The sequence below is a fragment of the Sceloporus occidentalis genome, unplaced genomic scaffold, assembly GCF_023333645.1.
Source record: "Sceloporus occidentalis isolate IW3139 unplaced genomic scaffold, rSceOcc1.0.p SCAF_2, whole genome shotgun sequence".
In the NCBI taxonomy this organism is placed as follows: Eukaryota; Metazoa; Chordata; class Lepidosauria; order Squamata; family Phrynosomatidae; genus Sceloporus; species Sceloporus occidentalis.
Window position 1 is genome coordinate 1,772,788 of NW_028316982.1, and position 23,991 is coordinate 1,796,778.

Here is a 23,991-nt window from a genome sequence, read left to right on the forward strand (position 1 = left end):
AAAAGATTCAAAAGAGAGAGAGAAAAAACAACCTTACACACGGGAGATATTTTTTCATGTCTACATTTTATATATCAAGATAGTTGACATGTTTGGAGGAAAGGAGGGACTATGCTGTGTCTGTCTTCCTGAGCAATATCAAGGGAAGAAGGGCAAGACAATGACACAGATTTTGTCAGCTTATACCAGCATAACAGCAGGACTCCATATTTGACCAGGTCTGAAATATGGCCTCTTTTCAAGTTTGTATATTTTTTAAAAATCCCCTTTTTAAAAAGCACTTAACTATAATACACCAAACATCACCAAAAACATAAGAAGACAAATATTAAAAACAGGAAAATTATTTTCTGGCTTTGAGATTTCTTCTAGCAGGTGTTGCACAAGGCAGCAGGAAGAAAACAAAAGCCATTGTCACTTTTTTAAAATTTTGTCATGTGGCAAAGAAAAACTCCATCCCACGGCACACGTTGTCCTAGGACATAGTTGCTAAGATGAATCTCAACTGCACCTGAGCCTCTCCGCTTGTTTGGGTTAAGTCACGACACGAGACCAGGACCAATTTCAACTCCGGTCCAAAAGACACTGCAGAACTAGTTTGAGAGGACTTTAACTGCCCTGGCTCACTGCTAGGGAATCCTGGGATTTGTAGTTTATTGTGGCACCAGACCTCTCTCTGACAGAGAAGGCTCAATGTCTCACAAAACTACAGTTCACAGAATTTCCTGCCATTGAACCAGGGCAGTTAAAGTGGTCTCAAACTGGATTATTTCTGCAGTGTGTTTTGGACCTACGTCACAAAAGCTCATTTTCAAGAGCCAATGTCACAAGAGTAATTGAAAGTTAGCTAATGCCACATGACGGATCACGCTGGCTCACATCAGATGCCCATCCAAGATTCATTTCCATTCAAAGCCAAAATCAGCCAACCTGTCTTTTCCCAAACAAGGCAACTAATATGTCAGCTAATGATAAAACAGAGAGAAACCGCTTTCTTACCCGCAAACCCCACCTCTCTCAGCAGCCCAATAAAGTTAAGTTACGACACTTGACAAATCTTTTCAGAATCCAATCGAATAAATACTTTAGAAGTGTTAGAAAAATAAGATAAAACTAGACATTCAGATCCTGAACTTGGGTTTTAAATAAGCAAGTTTGCCACAACCTTATGATTTCCCAGCCTCTTCCCCACCACCATCCATTATCCCCAAAAAGTTCTGGAAGGTTAAAAACATCACCCATGTGGTTTATATTTCCAGGATGTTTATGAGCTATGCGCTAGTGGTGGACTTCACAAAAATTCAGACATCACTATTGTGGCTCACAAATATTTCAAGAAACTGAACAAAATGCATGGAGCGTTTGACATATATACTCATATCAATTTGGGATCATCTGCAGAGGCAACAATTGCAGCATCCATAAAACAAGACATAAAAGCCTTTTTAAATAGATTCTTCTTCTCTGAGAGAACCTGTGATTCGCATCCTTGGGTCCAGTCAAACTCAAGTGTTGTGCTCAAACATGACAGAATAGAGAGCCCATTCTTTGAACCAGAGATGTTTAATTGCTCCCAATTTAAATATTAGCAGGCACAAGGGGAAAAAAGTACTTCTTTCCCAAGACTTACAAGAGGATGTTGTGACAAGAAAGGCCCAGCCTGACTGGCCAGTGTTTAAGCTTTGCTCACCTGACAATGTTTTCCCAGACACTTTGTGGATTCCACGTGGCACGACAGCGCTCTCCGACACCTACAGCAACCCAAAAGACTGGCAAAGACAGCGTTCTCCTTTCTCAAGTTATGCTGTGATTGTTTCCCAGAAGGAAGTGACAAAATGAACAGATCAACTCCAACAATTTAACCTACTGTATTTCACCCCATTCCCAGTTCTCACTAGGTTCAGCTGGATGCTAAACCATAATCCACATAAAATGGTTGTTTGAGCACTTTTGTCAGGAATGAAAATGGCGCATGGAGGAACAAGAGAGAAAGAACATGTAACTATGCCCTTTTATGCCAAACCCACTTAGAGAAGCTCTGTGGTCAACTTTTGTAAAGCATTTTTGGAAAACCTCTAAAATCCTTGGGCCCTTTTTTGGGGGTGTATGACTAACTTATCTTGCATCCACATTGTGTCTGTGTGGTCACTAAAGAACTTGAAAAGAGGTTATAAAGTGATAGACATACTTGTCAGCAGTTGCAGTGGACAGTATCCAGCCCCTTCCTGAAAGGTACCAAGAGTATCTGTTCCGCCTCCAGCAGCGAGGGGCAAATGGACCTGCCCTTCCAGATCCAGAGAGTCAAACTGGTAAGCAAGGAGGACGGACATGGACAAAAGGCTCCACTGTCAGGAGCACAACATTTACTCACAATAGATTTTTCACATGCGAACGTCTTGTGAGGTAGGTGAATCCTTTCCCCATTTTGTACACACAGAAGTGAAACAGAAAAGGTTTTGTAATTTTGGCAAAGGCTCCAGCACCAAAGCAGGCATCCAAGCCAAAACAGAAGCTAACTTCCCTGCAGACACAAACCTTTCCCCTTAAGGAAACGTGTTTTTTTCTCCCTTCCCTTGTGGCTGAATTGCTTTATCTCAATTAACAACTCTGCCTTCAATAAAAGCACCTTCTCATATGAGTCCTGAGCTTGGGTCACTGACCTCTGTGTGTCCTGCATTTCCAGCTGACCCCTGAATCACACAAGCAGATGTTACCTATACATGCGGCACTCCAGGAAAGTCAAGGGTTTGGGGGGTAAATTTAGTTTCACAGGACCTCTTTTACGTAATTCAGAAGTGGCTCCAACCCAAGGCTGACTTGAAATTTGAATGCATTTGCACATTACAACTACATCAACAGTGAGCCTGTTGCCTCAGTGGATCGCTCATTTCCACATTCTCCCACACTCTCTCTATCTCTCCAATCCTCTTATACACCCACATTCATGTGTGTGCGTGTGCGCATGTATGTGCACATGATTACACACATGCATTCACAGACTCTCAGAAAGATCTTAAGACATTACACAGGTCTCTGGCTTTTCCTACCAGTTGTCCAAGTGCAACCTGCATGAGGTGCCTTTTCTGGGATAGATGCTAAGTACACAAATAAATAACAATAGGATTGTCAGTCAACTTGGATTTGCAGGTCCCACACATCCACGCCATGCACCAGGGTCTTGCTCTTGCTCCACCATCTCACCAGGCAAAGCCTGACGCTGAGGCCCTTCTTCCTCTTGGAAGCGAGGAGCAGGAGCATCTCTCTCTGATGGGGGCTTCCATGTCAGTTTTGCTCTCCCTCGGATGACTCCTCTTCTGCCTCCTCCAGCCACTGAATAAACTTCTGAAGCTAAAGGAAAAAGTATCACAGATTAAGAAATGGGGAAAAAATCAGTGATGTTATCTACCAACAAGAGTATCAGTAGTTTCAGACTTCTATATAATAAACAACCAGTTGAATAATTGGAAAATGGGGATGGAAAGACACATAGAAATTGATGAACGTATGTCCCTATATGTGACTCAGTATTTCATTAAAAATGCAGGGGTAGTTGTGTTGGCCATTAACAAAGGCAAAGATAAATCCATCAGTATTATTATTTATTATGGCCAATAAAGGGATCACTGATGGATTTTGGTTTGCCTTTGTTAAATGGCCAACACAGCTACCCCAGTATGTTTTCTGTATTGTGAGATACCGCATTGGAGCTGCAACAGGGGAACCATGAAGAGTAGTCTGTGGACTGGGACCTCCAACCAAGGTCAAACCATTTTTTCTTCTTCTTAAATTTGGACTGAATCCACATGTTTTACCTCTCCATCACCAAAATGTTCCTGATGCAAAAATATGGAGACATCTTGAGGAATCCATTGTTCTCTGCCTACAAAGAGGCCTGTGACCTCACAGGAAGGGAGACATATTGGATTGCAAAAGAGGGGTCCCTGGTGAGATGCAAATGGACTTTAAATTTCCTGGACTTTGATAATCTCCCTATTGCCGCATGGCCAGAAGGAGGAGGAGCCTGCCTGCCTCATACCATCTTAACTAAGGACAGAAACAACAAAATGCAGGCATCTTACTAACATCTCCAATTTTTCTCCTGTTTGGTTTGTAACATCTTGCCTGATGAAGAAGCCCCTGGACCTTTGAAAGCTTGCATCAAATATATTGTACATTTCGGTTGGCCAATAAAAGGTATTACTGATGGATTTTTGTTTGTATCAGTATTTCATTGTTCGATGAGTGACCTACCTGGCAGAGTCTGCATCTACAGAATGAGATGGAAGGATGGATTGCAGGCTATAGACAGGTGTGTTCAGCAGTCAAGGCTTCTGAGTTTGCCCAAACTGCCAAACTAACATGGGTTTTAAAGGCTACACCCAACAAAGATTTTTTGAAAGATGAGAAACCATTTGTGGGCTTTTTGAGCAATAAGAAATCCAACAATGTAATAACTGGTGGTTATTAGTCATTCTGGTAGGCTTAATTAATTGGATCTGTAATGGCAGAATACCATGCTTCTTTTTATTTATCTTTTCATTACAGTTAGGATTGAGGAAGCAGAGCTCTATTGTGTTGTCCTTTCTCTTTCTCTCTTTTTCCCTTCCCGTTTCTTTCCCTTTGTCTTTTTTTTTAATTTTGTGTCTTTACATTCAGAATGTATTAACTTGAATATAACCCAGTTTTGACTGTAAATTAGACTGTTAGTGTTAATAAATAAATAAACAAACATATAATAAAACATTAAAAATCCAAGTATCAAAAATGGGTTCAGCACACAACTTATTTGGTGCTAGATACCATCTATACTTCAACTTATACAGGCTTTCTTTTACATTACTGCACAAACTAATTTTTGTATCTTTGGACCACATTTTCTCCCATACATCCATTTGCACATTATGCCCAAAATGTTGGTCCTGCTTTATCATATAGTCTTTTATGGGTCCATCTCCTGTCTCTAGTTTCAATAGCCATTTATAAATATCAAAAATGGCTTCTTCGCACAAAAGCATGTACCAAAAAATGGTCAGAGTACACAAGAGACCATGACTATGCTGAAGTGCCTTTTGCCACAAAATGAATTTTGAAATAAAAGCCTTCACTGAAAATGGAAACCCTACACCCCATATTCAGCACATTCCTGAAAGTGGAAACTTCCCTCCACTATAATGAAGCTCCAGTGCTTTAAAATCACAGTGCTGTTCCCCACTAACTAGTCTAATGCACCCAAAGCAGCAAGCCTGGTCTGTCTTGCCCAGGGCCACTGACATCAGTGGCACTAAGAGCCCTTGCTATGTTTGGGGTACGCATGTCAGATGTTTAGCCTACTCCTGGGTTAGACAAAGGAACAACAACAGGAGTTTAGTCTTGCACTCACCCGCTGGTTTTTACGAAGCTGTCTTCCTTTATCTGATGTGTCCCGTTGAGAAAACCAGGTGAGAATCATTTCTTCTGCTAAAATTTCCAGCTGGTAGAAAGCCATGAGCACCTGTAAGAACCAGACAGTAACAGCTATGCAGTATGTAGTTTATTCTGGATCAGGTGCTATTCATGGTAAGAATACTACAAGCAATTTAAGTTCTGCATGTTGGCTAGCTGACTGGATGGTGGGAAAGAGACCTGCGTGTAAAGCAAAGGCAAGAAAATGAAGGCCAAAGGGCTAGGTACAGAAGAAAAGACTCACATAAACCTATTCCAACATCTCATAAACCACAAAATATTGCTAGGATGCTAAAATACAAACAACCATCAAAGGATAGTGTGAAGAACAGGGAACAACTGATAGCAGAGGCCTGTCATCACCCTTGCGCTGATGGAGGGGCACGGCACTTATTTATTTACTTAGCTCCTATCCTAAATCATTTTAACCAGCAATAGACAACATGAGGCAACAATTCAAGCAGACTTAAAAGCACATTGAGGAGCTGGACAAACTAAAACACTAAAAATTAAAATCAGCTAAAACAATTTAAAACCATAATCCATGTGCAGATTTGGATAAAATCAATTAGATTCCAATAGCTCAAATGCTTCAGCAAATGACAACCTTGAGTATTAAATAGAATGTTGCCAAGGAAGTTAGAGCAGAATCATAGTAGTCTAACACTGTAGTGTGGAAGGGCCCCAAATCCTCTACTACTGACCTCCAGCCCCAACTCCCACAACCAACAATATAAGTTCAGAAATTTAGACAAGATCACACAAGTGTACAAAACATAGCATCCAATGAAATGCAACCATGAGCAGACTTATTTTAAAAACTGATCTTTTTCACTTCATATCCTCTTCTCGCAAACTCAAGGTTCTTATCATGATGGCTGTGTGTCAACTGTCATGGTCTGTGTAGCTCAGGACTCCAGGTATATTTTGTTTGTTTGTAAACTGTTTTGTGTCAAAGGTCCATCAGTGACAATATACAGATGGATGACTGAGGAGGTCTATGGTAGAAGTATTAATGACAGGGAGATGGAAATGAAAAAGGAAATTCCTGAATCAGACTGGTTGAAAATATGGAGTTCAACCCCCTACCAATCCAAATCAGGCCTCATAAAGGAAAACATTTTTAAAATTACACACAGACGGTATCTTACCCCTGTGCAATTAGCTAGGATCACAAAAACCACTTCAGCCAAGTGTTGGAGAGGGGGCAGCAGTAAGAGGACCTATATGTATATGTGGTTAGAATGCCCCCAAATAAATATGTTCTGGTCTTATATAGCAGACATCACCTCCAAGATAACAAAACAAAGGGTGAATTTTCCCCCAGGTCTACTACTTCTCACATGATTCCTTGATCAGATCTACCACACCATCAAGCTTTCTGGAAAGACATTCTACATAAGGATTCAACTGGGCCAGGACCTGATTAACGTTAGAACTTCATAGAAAGGTTCATAGAACACTATGAACCTTTTTAAGTTTCCTCGATGCCCTTCTTCTACATTATCATATCCGTGTTGTGATTGATTTGCTATTTCGTTATTAGTAACTGTTAAGATGATGGTTGCTGTTTTTAAATGTTGACATTTTATATAATCCCTGAATTGTAATACAATAAAATTTGACAAAAAAAGAAACAGCTATGTGAACTGATTTTACAATTGGTGCCTTGTTCCTGAAAATCAACAATTTGCACCTTTGCCTGTTTAGCAATGTTCCTTTCCTATAAACAGCAGACACCAGCCTTCGTAGGCCAACTGCTGCACTGATTCAGAGCCTTGGCTGCCGAAACAAAGCCCGTTCTTCTAATGTGGGCAAACAGCTTCTTAATCAGCTCCTGCTGACAGGCCCAAGGCACTGCCTTTCCTGATCAGGGACACAGCTAAGCACTGCTTCAGAAATCAAGCCATAATTCAATCCTAACTTCCACGCTGGAGAAAGAGACACACAGGTTCCTCCAACTGCCGTGGAAACTTACTTCAGCCATGGACACGCGCAGGCTCTCATGTTCCAGGAAGAATTCTTCAACGGCATGCAAAGCATCCAAGTGGTCCGATGCCCGCTTTATGTAATTCTTGAAGACTGGAGCCCAGTTCTTCAGCAACTGTTAAGACAGGGAGTAGGGAAAGAAACAAAAAGCCAGCTAATTAGTCCCATGCGTGTCTATCTGCTTTCCTGTAGCCTGTCAACTTATGGTGACCTCATGAACTTTCATAGGGTTTCCTTAGGCAGGAACTATTCCAAGGCGATTTTGCCAGGCCTTTCCTCAAATATAGCCTAAAGCAAAAGGTATCTGCTGGCACTCTCCCTTCCAAGCACTAACCTGGGCTGACCATGCTTAGCTTCCCAGAACAAAAAGGGATCTGGTGCCTTTAGCATATTTAGGCTGAAGCTGTCTTACTCCTGAAGAATTTGATCCAGATGTGCTGGCTGAAACTCCTGATGATGATGTGGTCAAAATTACAGGAAAACTTTAATGCAAAATCCAGCTTCTTCTTGCAAAAACTGCATTGAGTCAAAAAACTGAAATGGCTTTGGCAAAGCAATCCTTTATCAGCACCACAGCAACATGCACAATCGATAATAAGAGTAAAAACCATACAGTTCAAAATTGTACATATCTCCACATTGAATTCCCTTGAAGGCTGCTATCTAAAGGAAGCTTCCAGTACCAAATTGCCTTTTGAAATAGGTTCCAGGGCCCTCTGCATTGTTTAACATTAAAAGTATCCCCCCCCTTTCCCCCCCCCCCTTCAAAGCTAGAAGCTGGTTTTGGCCATCTCCTGTTTCTGGATTCTTTTTAGAAACCTTTTTAGAAATTTATTTATTTGCATTTTTGGCAGTCCATGTGGCTAGGACCCACTGAACTCTCAGAGATGATGAGTGACCTCCTTCTGGCAACATCTTTTACATGGCAGGACTTGAACAGCATTTCTAGGCAGCACCCCTTGTTTTAGACATTACCAAAAAGGGTTATTTAAAACCACAACAACTAATCTCTCACTTTTTGCAAGCACTGTCCAAGGAATATACAAGGTATGAAATAAAACCTGCCAGATACAGGGAATGTTATGTCAACAAACAATGCAACACTATTAAATATTAAAAGAATGATGGGGGAGCCTGAGCAGGACAGCACTGAAATTGGACCTCAATGAAAAGGAAAGTGGAAGAAGTGCCTGGAAGCCCTGCTTGAAGAGACTACTCTATAGGGGCCTGTACTGAGAAGTAAGCATGGCTCACTATGCCACACAACCTATTTGCAAAATATAATGAGCATTAAGTGAGCAGAGACGGGGAGCCATTTCCAAGAGTGATCAGCAAGTTTCTTTCAGGACATTTACATGAAAGTTATGAAAGCTAGATGTTGCTGACCCTAAGGTAAAACCTATCACACAGGTTATTTATTCCATTTCTATATATGGTTGTGAAAGCTGGACAGTGGAGAAAGGTGAGGGGAAAACAAAATCAACTCATCTGAGATGTGATGCTTGAGAAGAGTTCTACAGATACCATGGACCACTAAAAAGTCCAATGAATGGTCCTAGAGCAAATCAGGCCCAAACTATCCCCAGTAGCAAAGACGACCAAACTGAGGTTGTCATATTTTGGGCATATCATGAGAAAAAAGGACTCACTAGAAAAGACTATAAAGTGGAGGGCAATAGAAAAAGAGAAAGACTATATTCTACATGGATAGACTCAACCAAAAAAGCCACCGCCATGAACCTGCAGGAGCTGAGTAGTTGAGGATACGGGGACCTGGAGGTCTCTCATTCACAGGGTTATCCCAGGTCCAAGTTAACTTGAAGGCAGTTAACAACAAAAAATTATCCAGAGGAGGTCTGTATTGTTGTAGTAGTAGCAGTTGCTTTGTGCCTTCAAGACATTTCTGAGTTATGGTGGCCCTAAGGTGACTATATTGCTGGGTTTTCTTAGCAAGACTTGTTCAGAGGGGTTGCCATTGCCTTCCTCTGAGGCTAAGAGAATGTGACTAGTCCAAAGTTACCCAGTGTGTTTCAATGTATGAGTGGGAATTTGAGTTCTCTCCTTACTCATGACCAATAAGAAGGTCCTGGCAGATTACCGCTCAGAGAATGTGGCCCTTGGCAAAGAAAAGCCCCCCTATGTCTGCTCTGGAGCCTGTGCACAGAAAAGACAGACTTCAAGCTCAGTGAAATAGAAAACAGCATCACAGAAGACCCTTGAAGTGATGCCAGGGGAGATGCCTGTACAACAGTATAGAACAAGATAGGCTGCAGAGGAAATCCTGTTCCTTGGTTCTGAGGCCTCAGCAGACAGTGCCAGAAGGCAGGAGTTCACCGAAATGTGAGGAGCACAAGACTCAAAATACTGTGTGCTCCAAATATCCTTAAGCAAGAATATCCCATTCAAGAGAGCTGCACGCGTGTACACTAACCAATGATAGCGCTGTGACTCCACTTTAACTGCCATAGGCTGCATCCAATGGATCCAACATATCGCCAATCTTGATGTCTTTAAAAAAGCCGTCAAGACGGATCTCTTCTGACATGCCTTCCCTGACTGATCATCTTACTCCCACTGGCATGGATTACCCCAAGATGTCTTGTGCAAATTATGATGTTTTAGTGATTTAATATAATTTTATAATGTTGATTTTGTATGTATGTATTTTATTATTGTTTTTATTATTGTACATGTTTACTGTTGTAACCTGCCTCGATCTATTGGGGAGGCGGGATACAAATATTTATTATTATTATTATTATTGTTATTGTTATTAATCCTGGGGTTTGTGAATTTGGTGAGGCACGAAAACAGTGATTCCCAAACTCTGGTCCTGCAGCTGCCTTGGACTTCAGCTCTCAGAAGCCCTAGCTAATTTGGCCAGTACAGTGGTCCCTTCTTTTACGCAGGGGATCCGTTCCAGACCCCTCCCCCACGTAAAAGAAATTCCGAATATGCTTGAGCCCCATTAGAAGTAATGAGGCTCATGCTTGCGGTGGCGCGGCAGCACACACACGCCACAGGCGCACACACCATTACTCCTTCCAGCGCCTGGTGCCACTTCTTATGGCGCTGCTTTCAGCATACACTAAAAGCAGCGTATAATGTGCCTGTGTATGACATAGGTGCCCTGTAGTTAGGAATTCTGGGAGCTGAAGTCAAAAACATCAGGAGCACCAGAGTTTGGGAACCACTGCACTAGAGCTCTCTGGCAGAGAATTCTAAATACCCCTCACTAAACTGCAAATACCAAGATTCCAGAGGGGAAAAAGGCACTAATAACACCGCTTATAGTATACATATTCAGCCATGGATTCAAGAGGCTGACTCTGCTTCCCCCCATTTCTACTCAGTGCTACAGTATGCAGTGGTCAGAGTGACAGACAAGAGTCTTGAAACCTCGAGTTTACACTTAAGCTTAGCTGGTAGCCCCGGGTCTGTCCTTCAGCATCAACAACTACAAATGGTTATTGTAAAGACAGAATGGAGAGAAACAAGGTAGAGAAATATAAGACAGATTGTGGACTGGGTAAAGGAGGGAAACTACAGAGTCCAGTTTCCTTAGTAAGTGTCCCATGGGCCAAACAGACCCACAGAGGCAAAAATTCAGTGTACAAAGCACCTCATTTTTCCCTTTCTTGCTTCCATCATAGTGCTCTTCACTGCCATCATCTTCCTTTTGCTCTTGGGAGCCATCAGCTCCTAAAGAGCAGTGTATGTTCTAAACAGCACATATGTTCTGCTCTATAATACAACATGTTCTGTTCTACAATACTGATCTACAAACGTGCACATACAATACAACCTGCAAAGCAATAAAAAAGGAAAGCAAAAAATTGAGGACTAGCATGTTGCAGCAACTATGCAAAATCCAACTGCTTCCTAGGAAAGTCATATCACATTTTGTTTTGGGATGCGTAAAAATGGCTCTTCAATACCCACCCATCACCACAAGAACCTTTAAAACAGCACATCTGGACATTTTGGCTTCACACATCAAAGAATTTCTCTCTTATGACAAGCTGGATATAAGCTGATGACTTGTGGGAAAAGGGTAAATACAACTGCCTCCGCGCTGTACAATCTCCTTCCTAAAGATGTGTGCCTAGCCGCTTCTCTGCATGCATTTAAGCAAGCAGCTAAAACTTCTGTGTTCAGTGCTGCCCTGAAGTGAATTTGTAACTGGCTTGTGTATTCAAAGTTGCTTCACAAAGTGTACTAAGTATATTAAATGCTTGCTACTGTGGCTATGTCTTGTTTCAGATAGCGGTTTTGTTCATAATCTGCTTTGCAATGGTAGAGCCCTGAAAAGTAACTTTAAAATATTGCAAATACAATAAGAATGCTTTTGCAATCCAAAAAGCCAACTCTGAAAACTGTGCCCTGGTGATCAGACCTGTATCTCAGGCCTTTCTCTTTGGAACTGCAAATGCTGCCTGTCTTTGAACAGATGAACTGCTGAAGTAAGGAATACACAGGGCTCCAGATGTTGGACTGTAGCTCCCATCAGCCATAATCACCACAGCCAATGGTCAGCGACAGTGGGAAGTGCAGTTGCAAAGGGTCTAGAGGGCAACACATTTTCCACATCTCTTTGAAAGATCGAAAGAGAGACACTGAATCAAGGCAGGAAGAAAACTCACAGGAACTATCAGCATGCAATAGTGCTTGGGATCTTGTTCTGCATTTATTTGCTGCAGTGGGAATTCCAGAACCACTTTGCTGAGCACCTCCATCACTTCTTTCAAGCCAATATTATAGGCATATCTATAAAGGGAAGGAAAACATATCAAAGTATTAGATAATATCTTTAAGTCTTTTTGTCCCGTGGAAAACAGTTTGAGCTAAATCCAACATTAGTGCTGCCCAGAGTAGGCACATTGAAAAAAATGGAACATTAGTTATGTCTAACTTAAATCCCATGGGTTTCAGTAGTCTACTCTAGGTAGTATACTAATTTTAAATTGAGCTCTTATTTTCCCTATTTTAGCAGCTATCTTTTTTTTTAAATTAAACAATATCCTTTAATAAGAAGAACCAAATACAATTACAGAAGGGGAAAATCTCTTTAAAGCGCCAATTTCAAAATAATAACATAAACATTACCTTTTTCATTTAATAACAAACTTCTTAAATTTGTGTGGTAGTCAATTCAGAGATATTAAGCTGTAGATACAATAATGTTTTCTTACAGGGTTCCCTGAGACATTAAGTTACAGAGTTCCTCCAAAGTAAAATGACTGAGAAAGGCTGAGCTAAACCAAAGTCTTCATGTAAAAGCTGAACAACCGTGGAGTGACAGGTGGTCCACTATGTGAACTTCTGCACACAAGAGCACCACGGAATTGGAAAACCAGTAATTATTCTAAGAATTTCAGCTCTTTCCTTTAAATAAAAGGCAACTTTGTCAGATAGGAGACATGTCTGAAAAGACACAAGCATTGTCATTTCAAGGCTCCAGTGTTTACAATTTCCACAGCCTTTGTTTCTGTGCACATGAAGTGCCATAAAGACAATGTAGCACTGGGTAATTTTTCATTACCAATGAATATCACACTCCTCATTCACTGACTTTTTAAATTAGGGAGCTGGGGTGGGCAAAATCCAGATTTTACAAAAGGCCCACACAAGCTAGTTATTTATTTATTTTTGTCCGTACAAAACAGCGGTGCCGCGTTCATACGGGTGCGCCCCGGAAGTGACGCCGCGAGTGCGCCCTTTGGCACTTGCGGCGCCTCTTCCGGGCCTGAGAAGGAGCGCGATTTCCGCGCTCCTTCTCTGCAGCGTCCGGGAGCCGCACCGTTTAAAGGCTGCAGCTCCCCAACGCTGCAAGCGGCGGCAGAGGGAGAGCGCTGCAACCCGGCGGTTTGTAACCCGCCTTAGTGATGACTTTATGGCTCATTATAGTTTTACAAAAAGACTTGCACTGATCATGATTGCTGCATATAAGAGAATTGCTGCTAAATTCAGATTATTGGAGCAATGTTATCTTACTTAAGAGAGTTAATTTCCAAAACCAGGTTGTCACATGAGATGTTTTCTTCTTCACCCCTTTGTAGAGTTCCCAGCACCTCATTCTGGAAAACTGCAGCCAAAGTAAAAGCAGATCTATTAGCTCAAATACAGAGAAGGGACAGAACACACACTAAAAGCCAGAAACCGCAGCAGGCTTCATTTTACCAGTATGAAATTTCTACTGTTAAACTGGGATTTTTCATTCCACAGATTTGTTACTCCAAACTGCAGCGCAACAAGCTCTACCTTCATATCTGGAAGGCAAAAGGTGATTACCTTTGACGTCATCCAACTGGGGGGAAGCTGTCCGACTGTCTGGCTGCTCAGATCCCAGACTCGCGTCGCTTTCTGACTCACTTTCTTCTTCTGCACTTAAAATGGGGCCTAAGGTAGATTTTGGGGATGGGGGGAGGGGGATAATAATAACACAGACGTTACCAAACTCAGCTTTGTCCACACACCATTATCAGCATCTCTAGGCCACAATCTAGGAAACAGAGTTGGCCCTCCACACTTGCGGCTTTGACTTTTGCGATTTTGATTAATATGTTATCTCTAGGAATCGCTAGGTCCTCTAGCGCAACAGTGCCAGAAGTTGACCACAGAGTTGTGCAACAGAAGTTCCTAGAGAAAGCACTTCCTAAGCATTTGTAGGTCCTCTAGCATGATTCTATAGTCAACCTCTGACAGATGTTGGTCATAGAGTTGCACTGGAGGACCTGGAGATTCCTAGAAGTGTTCTCTTCGTTAAAAAGAATAGCATTTTTTAATTTGTTGTTTTTCCACATTCACCAGGGTCCTTCATCCCTAACCCCAGCAAATAGGAAGAGACCTCTGCAATACTCTATTTTCCCATTCAGCCGTAGGCTTGTGTGCCTATGGAGTGAGAATGACTATTTAATATACCCTTATTTAAGGAAGGATGTCTAATAGCATACTCTTAACTATTTTGGATGCCATAACAAGTGTTTATTCATTGAATTTATATCCGACCTTTCTCTCAAAATGGGATTCAAGGCAGCAGGAAGGGAAGTTATTTTTGATTATGGAGGATCCTTATGGAAGAGGTACCAATCCAACCTCCTACACAAGGCACTGCCCATATCTTTCTTAGTGTATCAGAACCCATTCTGTGCCATAGTGAAATAGCCTTAACTTAAGGACAAGTCTACAATGTGCATGGCTGAGAAACGCCACTACCTTATCTGTGATCTAGCACAACTCCATTCAGTCCAAAGCAACTGTCAAGCTAATGGTGGGCAAAGCCACTTATTAACATCCTTGCCCAACTCAGGCATTGCTGTCAGTAGCATGTCAACTGGCTTGACCTCATTTGAATGGGCTCCTTACCCCAAAGATTCTGTGTTTGTTCCTCTTGGTCCACATCATTCTTACTCTCAGCTTTCCAAAGGTAACCTCTGCCTTCTGATCCGACTTCTGCAAGGTTGTAACCTAGGAAAAAGAAGCAATGTTAGCTTGGTTTCAACCCCTTTGAAACATCACAGCTTAAAACAAGCAGGCCTAAGAGAGCCAACCATCATGAAGTGCAGACAAGAAGTAATCCAGACTCAGAATGGTCAGTAGACCAAGGAAATGCCTACTCAATACTGAAATTGTGAGACTATAAATTCTGACCACACTTCACATTTTTAATCTTGACTACGTTAATGTTGACTTTGTTAATGTTAATGTTGACTATGGTCCAAAACACACTACAGAAATAATCCAGTTTGAGACCGCTTTATCTGCCCTGCCTCAGTGCTAGGGAATCCTGGGAATTGTACTTTATTGTGGCACTAGAGCTCTCTGACATAGAAGGCTAAATGTCTCACAAAACAGCAGTTCCCAGAATTCCCTAGCATTGAGCCAAGGCAGTTAAAACAGTCTCAAATTGGATTATTTCTGCAATGTGTTTTGGAGCTTTGTTAATGTTGCCTATGTTGACTTTAACCTTGACTATGTTAATTTTTTATTTCAGTTCTCTGTAAGATAAAACCTAGTGTTTTCAATGTGGATTCTCCTTTCAAATTGACTTTTTAAAAAAGCTATTTATGTTTATGCAAAGCTTTTTAAGAATTAGTTGGGCACAAAAGGTTTTAAAAAAGCCCCACAGACATTGCAACCTAGACTTCTCAGTAATGAGGGGATTCAAATAGATATGGATCCAGGATCAGTCTATACACTATTTACTGCATCACACGGTACAGAACAAATCTGGAGCCTTCTGTCTTCTTATCTCCCAGTCAATCAATCAATCAATCAATCAATCAATCAATCATTTTATTCATCTTCCATCTTCTTTCTAACTAGTCGCCTAATTACAAGAAAAACTGCATTTCCTACTTTTCCACCTACAGCAGATTTCAGAAACTGGACTGTATAAAAAGCAAAGCAGAAGGTTAAGGAATAAAAATTAAAGGAACGCTCTTCCTTTGCAGTAATCTGAGAAAGAAAAGTCCATGTACCTTTTAACTTCACCTTGGTCTCCGCTTTGTTCACACCGGAATCATCGCTGAACTGGTCATCGTCCTCTTCCTCCTCATCTGTAGGATGGAGGGAGATAACAGTGCCTTCTGGAAGGGTTATATCAGGGCCCACCACCACCTAGAAATTAAGCAATGCTGCCATTACATCACCAATATCTAGTACTTTGGCTCATCTGGAAGATTAAACACACCTGCAAACTCTGGTCTGAGAATAATAGGGCACGCGTGGAGGTGAATAACCTAACTAATGAACGAAAGGCTGCTAAGTAGTCAAGGTTGCCAGCAACTCTCCTTCTAGCCATCACCCTTTTGCTGTGCAGGAAGACCCTTGCTTTACTGATGCACATGGGTTAATGGTTAGCCCCTGGACTTTAGCCATCAGTCAACAGTAGATGTTTGATCTGAACTGAGGTGTCTCATGGGGGGAAAGCCCAACATCTTGCCCATGGAAGGGCCATGAAAAGACTACACCAAAGTAAGAGGAGCAACTCCTCAAACTCACCTGGAAACTGAGGACACAGCGAGGGTTCAGAGTGACCCCTTTCTTTACCACAGCTTCATCACAAACAATTGACTGCTGGATTTTTGCACCGTCTCCCACGCAGACACCATTCCACAGGAACGCCCGGTCCAGAACAACCTCATCACCTGCCAAATTATCACCAAAAGCACATGGAATATAATGGTCATCTTATTTCACATATAGATTATTATTATATTCCAAAATGAATGTAATTGAACCCTGTGGATATTCACTACAAAATTCTGCGAGCACAATGGCTAACCATTTTAACCTTCCATTATTTTGCCTCTCCATTATCTTGCCTCCTGCATTTCCACCCCTTTTATTCACTGTCCTTTCTCATCCATACATAGGAAAAAACAAGTTCTATTTCACCTTCCAATAATAATAATAAATTTTATTTTTATCCTGCCCCTCTTTGCAACGCAATTGGAGTGGATTATAACATTAAAATATACAGTCTATAGCCCCCAATTCCCCCCTTAAAATACAGTTAAATGATTTACAGTATAAAACATAACTTAAAATAGTAGACAGCAAACAACAGTGACGGCAACAAAAAATTAAGGTCCAACAGTTAGGTTTTCTTTTTAGTGGTCGGGTATCTATTCAGGAATGGCCTTCCAGAAGAGATCCATCTTAACAGTTTTTTTAAAGCTGTTTAATTATTATTTATTATTAACCTTTATTTATAAAGTGATGTAAATTTACACAGCACTGTACATACAATCTTTTTAATTGGACGGTTCCCTGCCCTCAGGCTTACAATCTAAAAAGACACGACACAAAGGGAAGTGGTGGTGGGGAAGGGGCCTTTCTAGTAGGATAATACATATAAAATACATAGCAATATAGGAAATGATTCAATAAAATGATTTAAGGTGGTTCTATGACAGATCTCATTCAGCAGGCCATTCCATAATCTGGAAGCGGTTACCAAAAAAGGTCCTCTGGGCGGTTGCAGACAATCTAGTTTTCATAGGTTGCAACAAATTCCTTCCAGAGGACCTGAGTGGAGGATTATACAGAAGGAGACGGTCCCGAAAGTAGGTTGAACCCAAGCCATTTAGGGCTTTAAAGGTGATAACCAACTGGGCTGGAAACTAATGGGCAGCCAGTGAAGTAATCTCAAGATCAGTGTTATATGGTCTTGTCTAGTTGTCCCTGAGACCAATGTGGCTGCCATATTCTATACTAATTGAAGTTTACGGACCAAGCACAAGGGTAGCCCCGTGTAAAATCCATTACAGAAATTAAGACAGAAGATTACCAACGCATGCACCACAGTTTCAAAGTCCCTAACTTCCAGGAAAGGGTGCTGCTGGCTTATCATCCAAAGCTGATAACAGGCACTCCTGACTGTGGCACTAACCTGATTCATCATCTGGAGTGACCTTCTATGTCCTTCACTGTACTTAACTGGTTGCTACAGCTCTATGGCTAGCACCAACGTTGGCAAGATGATACAATTATTAATTCAGAATACTTGTATCAGATGCTTCTCAATAAATTAAAAAGAAAGGCCACCATAGAACACAGTCTTACACACCATCAGCCCTTATGTTTCTGGTGGATGGATGGAGCCAACTAACAGTGGCTAGGGATGTGTGCTTCCCCTCTTCTCTCCAGCCTAAAAGCAATTAGCAGCTGAATGCTCCTTCTGGAAGGGAAAAGATAAGCCATTTCCTGCAGCTCTTTCTCCTTGACCAAGTGTGTAGATCTAGGCTGGTCTTAGACTTCCATAATGCTCACAACAACAACAACAACAACAACAACAACAACGTTTATTTATTTCCGCCAACGGGCAGAACTTCCAACTTATATAATCAAGAACAAAACAATGAAACACAATAAAAACATAAAAATAAAAAAACACAATATACTAACTACAATGATATACTAATATACTAACAACAAAATCCTTATCACTTGCTACCCATCTTGGCCACTTTAGCTTAATCTGGCAAAATGAAGAGGAAGATCTCCAACTCTTTATGAAAACGGGTGAGATCTTCTGCCAAATAGGTGTGCAAAGGAAGACTGTTCCACAGCCCCTCACACTTCCTCGTCTACAGAGCTCACCTATGTTGCAGTTGGGGCCGATGACACTGTTGGTGATGGAGCATTTTCTTCCCACTGAGGTTCCTCGTCCGATGAGGACGTTCTCTTCGAGGACACTGTCATGGCCTAGGCTCACCTCCGCCCCCCGGTAGATGTTGTGCCGAGAATGAGTGCAAGTTTGCTTTTCATCATCAGTAATGTTCATCTCAGGCGTCAGTGGATAAACCCAGCGCTGGAGGATGTCAGAGGACACAGATTCATACATCAGCAAGTTGGATACCGGGACACCATACTCTTCTGATGTCACATGCATATGGATCTGGTTGCCCAATACCTGGTAAACAGAAAGATGCCATTCAAAAGCCAATTCAGCAAAGGTAGGCCCAGTTTGGCCTGTTTCCCAAGGAACGTACATGCCAGTTTTACTTCCTTCTACAATAAAACTAGAATCCAATTTGGATTGTGTATTCGTGAAGATTTCAGCTCTTTCCCTAAACGTTTAGTTGCACATAGCTGCAACACCCATATCCCATAACCATCTATTGTATTTTAAGTTACTGTACCAGGTAGGTGTATCAATCAGTATTTAGAACATGTATTAAGTGGAGAATACAGCATTGGTAGAGTAACTCAATAAACTCAGGTGAAATATGGATGCCGCAGCTGTGTGCAGCTAAAATCTTTAAAGACCAGCCACCTTTCACAAACAATTTTCATATATGTAGGGCTACAACAAAAATTGTCACACAAGGAACCAAACAATTCCCAGCATTCTGAAATCCCCTCTTCAACAAGGGCATGTTTAAGGTAAGACTTCCGTGCTCTACATAGTAGCACTTGACTTGACTAGAAAAATCAGTTATGTAAGAGATTATGCAGACTACATAGTCACGTAAATTTATTCAGATAGGAACACACGAAGCTACTTTCTACTGAGTGAGGTCCATGTAGCTCACTACAGTCAACTGTGACTCACAGGGGCTCTGCAGAAAGAAGTCTTTCCCAGCTATATCTGGAGATGTCACTGTGCTACAGCTCCTACTCTACATTCACATACAGTTGCAGAAGTCAACATTTTCTAGTGCAGAATTTGGGGTGCTGATTTAAGTCTCTCTTCCGAGTACACAAAGCTGCACTGAATGTTCTTAGGATCTCATAGGAAAAAGTGAAATACACAGGTCATGTACAATGTAGTCTCCATACATGTCATGGGTAGATTGTGTACAGAGGCCACTGAAGACAAGGTTGTCACTTCCCTTGTCACCTTTTTATTTCTATTCCATTTCCATCTCACCCTTTCACTTCCAAGCTTCTGCTCTCTAGCAAATGACTGATGTCACTCTTCTTACTTCTCCTGTTACAGTCCTTATCAAATTATGCCTAAGTACTAATAATCTTTACCTTTGGAAATAAACAATTACACAAAACACATACTGTATGTACATATTTTATACTAAGTAAAAAATGCAAATCATCTTTGCAGATAATATATAAATATCCTGATGAAATATCGTGCTCTTAAGACCAAGTTCTTCTTTCAACAGACATTCACCAACACCTACCTCTTCATAATAATAATAATAATAATAATAATAGTTTTTATTTTTACCCCGCCTTTCCAATTGCATGATCAAGGCGGCTTACAAAACAAAGAATAATAAAATACAGTTAAAAGCATTACAATATAAAAGTTTAAAAACATCATTACAAGGGGTATGAACGGGAATCTATACAAATCGCAATTCACTAGGGGCAAGAAAAGGACAATATATTGCACTAGTCTGGGGTCAAAAAACAAAGAACAAGGAGCAGAGAAAAAGCACTATTACCTAAAGTGAAAAAGCCAGCTGGAATAGATGCGTTTTTAATTGTTTCTTGAAAGAAACTAAAGATGCAGAGGAACGGAGCTCTACAGGGAGCTTATTCCACAGTGAGGGGGCAACGATAGTAAAAGCCCTCTGTGAGGTCCTCACCAGATGGGATTTAGGGACCTCCAATAAATTTGTCCCAGATGTTCTGAGTGTGCGGGGCGGATTATATGGGGAGAGACGGTCCTCCAAGTACCCTGGGCCCAAGCCATTTAGGGCTTTATAGGTCAAAACCAACACCTTGTATTGAGCTCGGAAGCGAACGGGTAGCCAGTGGAGATCTTTTAAAATAGGTGTGATGTGGTCCGTCCTGGAACTACCAGCGACCAGTTTGGCTGCGATATTCTGCACCAGTTGAAGCTTCCGGGTTTGGTACAAGGGTTGCCCCATGTAGAGCGCATTGCAGAAATCCAATCAAGAGGTTACCAAAGCATGTACAACAGTTTCAAGGTCCCGACGGTCCAGGTAGGGGCGCAGCTGGCGTATCAGCCGAAGCTGATGACAAGCACTCCTGACCGTCGCATCCACCTGAGATGTCAGCTGGAGCGACGAATCAAGGAGTACTCCCAAGCTGCGCACCGAGTCCCTCAAGGGGAACGTGACCCCATTCAGGACAGGCTGACAAATCTCACCACCCGGAACCGAGGGACCTATCACCAGTACTTCCGTTTTCCCTGGATTCACACTGGATTCATCATTCCACTGTAACCATCATACAACCACATTGGGTTTCATTTGCCATCACAAACGTACCTCTTCATTCACCAAAAGGCCACGCACAAAGTCATCCCGAGTTTGATAATCAAAGTTATCTGTGAACAGCTCAGCCACCTGCCAGGAAAAGATAGGCAACATCAGAGGAAACACACCAGGATAGAAAACCATATCACACAGCGCCAAATAATTCTCCTAAAATCCACCAAGACCTTCTTGGACAGACGTAGCTCAGCCACAGTAGCTCATGCAATGATAACCATTCAATGAGACTATGGTAATGACCTATACATGGGGAGCCCCTGAACGTGAAAGCCACAGCTAGCACAAAATACAGCCACTTCACTGCTAACTGGAACATTATTATACACATTATATGAAGCTAGTTTTTAAAGATTTGTTGTTGTTGTGTGCCTTTAAGTCATTCCTACTTATGATGACTAATGTGATCCTATCATGGGATAGGAAGTTTACCATTGCCTGCTACTGAGGCTGAGAGCATGTGACTTTCCCAAGGTCACCCAGTGGATTTCATGGCCAAGCAGGGAATCTAACCCTAGCCGAGCAAGGAATTGAACCAAAGTCCTGGTCCAACATTAAATCACTAAGACACTCTGAATACTGGTTACTAAAAACAACAGGCTTTACAAGAAGTTGTTCTGGGGAGCTTTAGTGTTAAAGAACCAAAATCAGAAAGCAACCATCCTCCTCGGAACAGTTTAGTTTGCTCAGTGCTTCCCAAGTACTGCTATCACCATCTACACCTCGCCCTATGGCACCTTCCTGACATTCCCAAGGTAAAGAGGAAGGTGTAGTCACAACCCACGGAATCAGAGAAGAAGGCCTTTGGAAGCCAAACTTGTCTAAATCACTGACTGTAAGAGGGATGACATATAGTGCATATTAGCTAATTCTGCTCAATTCATTGGGTTTCTATAGCCAGTATGCATATATTACTGAATGGCAAAATATGCATTCAAGTTCCTGCGCAGGAGAATTTTGGTATGGTTATGGCAAAGGCCAAGTAATAATACAGTACAACTACTACCATTTTCTAGAAAGATATTCAGAATAAAGCCTTTGCATGCAATTACCTCTGTGAACGCTTCTTGACACTCCCTCACCAATGTCCAACTCCATCTTTATTATTTTTTCCATGAAGCAATATGAAATTCCTCAATGATACATGTTCCTGGAGGCAACAGTTTTCAACTGGGAACTCATCAGCAACACAGTTCAGCTATCCTAATTTGGGATTTCCTCCACCAGATGAAAAGTCACTTGCCTATAAATTAGTGATGGAGAACCACCAGCCATGGAGTCCTTCCATCCTTCCTGGGGCCCATCAGCCACTCAATCTTTGCTTCCACAAACCTGTTTCTTTACCTTGCTGTGTCTTATCTTCCTCCCTACTATCCATCTGCTATGAGGGTAAGAAGATGAGAGAGGTCTGAAGGCAGGATGGCAGGCAGTCATGTCATTTGTGGTTGAGCCTCCAAGAACACCTATCTGCTTCCCTAACCACCAATCTCTTGGTTTCTCACCTGCCTACCAAGGAGTAAGACTCCTCTGCACTGCAGAAATAATCCAGGTTGACACCACTTAAAACTTCCATGGTTCAATGCTATGGGATTCTGGAACTGTAGTTTTATGACACATTTAGCCTTTTCTGTCAGAAAGCTCTGATGCCACAACAAACTACAAATCCCAGGATTCCATAGCACTGAGCCATGGGAGTTAAAATGGTGTCAACCTGGATTATTTCTGCAGTGTAGTTGCAGCCTAAAATACATTTGCAAGTGAAAGCACTTGGGACTTATATATTGCCACTCCAGAGGTCCTTCTAAACCTGGGGTTGGAAACTTTGGCAAGGCTGGACTAGAGGATCACCAGGCCCCCAAATCCCCCCACTTCCACTAAAACAAAAACCAGAAGTGACTCTACATCCACTTCTGTTTTATACAGTTGGTCCTTCATACCCTCAAATTGTTTATCCATGGATTCAACCATCCACGGCTTTAAAAAACTTTAAAAATATATCTATTCCAAAAAGCAAGCCTTTATTTTGCCATTTTATTTATTTATTATTTGAAGGACTGATATCCTGCCTTTCTCCCACAATCGGATTTTATATAAGGGACACCATTTTACTGCACCACTGTATTTAATGGGACTTGAGTATCCACTGATTTTGGTATCTATGTGGGGTTCTGGAACCAAATCTCAGTGGATACCAATGGCCCACTGGATATGGGAACTGGGCAAAGCAAGCTTAGGGGGGAGTTGTGCCCACACCACATACATGCCATCCCTCTACCTCCAGAAATATTTAAAAACCCATTTTTAAAAGAAAGAGAATTCTGCCTAGGGAACACTGGAGGGTTCTGTAGGGACCGCAAAAATGGACCGAGGTCCACATGCAGCCCATGGCCCATTCTTGTCTGACTGTCTATTTATCAATCTCTCTTTTGTGTTTGTGTTAAGGACAACTGAGGCACAGATTCAAACCCACCCAACATCCCGAACAACACATTGCCTGCATTCCATTAATGAATTAGGCAAACATATATCCACCTAATTTTTTCTTCTTCTTGTTATTGCAGAGTTTGGTATTTTCTTCCTTCCTCCACAGCATTCAAAGCCCACTCCATGACTCACCTCTGCACTGCAATAGCCCTCACCTCCAGCCATTCCACTGTTGATGGCAAGAAGGGGAAACAAACCAAAGACATCATCCACTGAGACCTTGAGAAGACCCAAGTGGTTCCAGCAAAGATGTCCTTGGTCTGTGTTTGGCTATGGGAATTTAGCCATATGCTCCTCTGATCTAACAACTCTGCTCTCCACCAGCAACACAATGCCCATGCTGTGCAATGCTGAGTCTTGTGGAGCC

The 23,991-nt window shown here is 41.7% G+C and overlaps 1 protein-coding gene across 2 annotated transcripts in view; it reads right to left on the bottom strand.

The window, feature by feature from the left end:
• Positions 1–1,544: 1,544 nt before the first annotated feature.
• Positions 1,545–23,991, bottom strand: part of LOC149317855 (translation initiation factor eIF2B subunit epsilon-like) — a 34,181-nt gene continuing 11,734 nt past the window's right edge. For both annotated transcript variants that reach the window (XM_089508565.1, XM_089508564.1), the window contains exons 6-16: positions 21,138–21,215; positions 18,538–18,850; positions 16,435–16,580; positions 15,912–16,050; positions 14,797–14,898; positions 13,723–13,830; positions 13,426–13,516; positions 12,075–12,198; positions 7,421–7,546; positions 5,381–5,491; positions 1,545–3,348 (exon numbers count right to left, since the gene is read on the bottom strand). In XM_089508565.1, the coding sequence (XP_089364691.1) occupies positions 3,283–3,348; positions 5,381–5,491; positions 7,421–7,546; positions 12,075–12,198; positions 13,426–13,516; positions 13,723–13,830; positions 14,797–14,898; positions 15,912–16,050; positions 16,435–16,580; positions 18,538–18,850; positions 21,138–21,215 (1,404 nt within the window). In that variant the 3' untranslated portion in view covers positions 1,545–3,282. The remainder of the gene's footprint in view (positions 3,349–5,380; positions 5,492–7,420; positions 7,547–12,074; positions 12,199–13,425; positions 13,517–13,722; positions 13,831–14,796; positions 14,899–15,911; positions 16,051–16,434; positions 16,581–18,537; positions 18,851–21,137; positions 21,216–23,991) is intronic.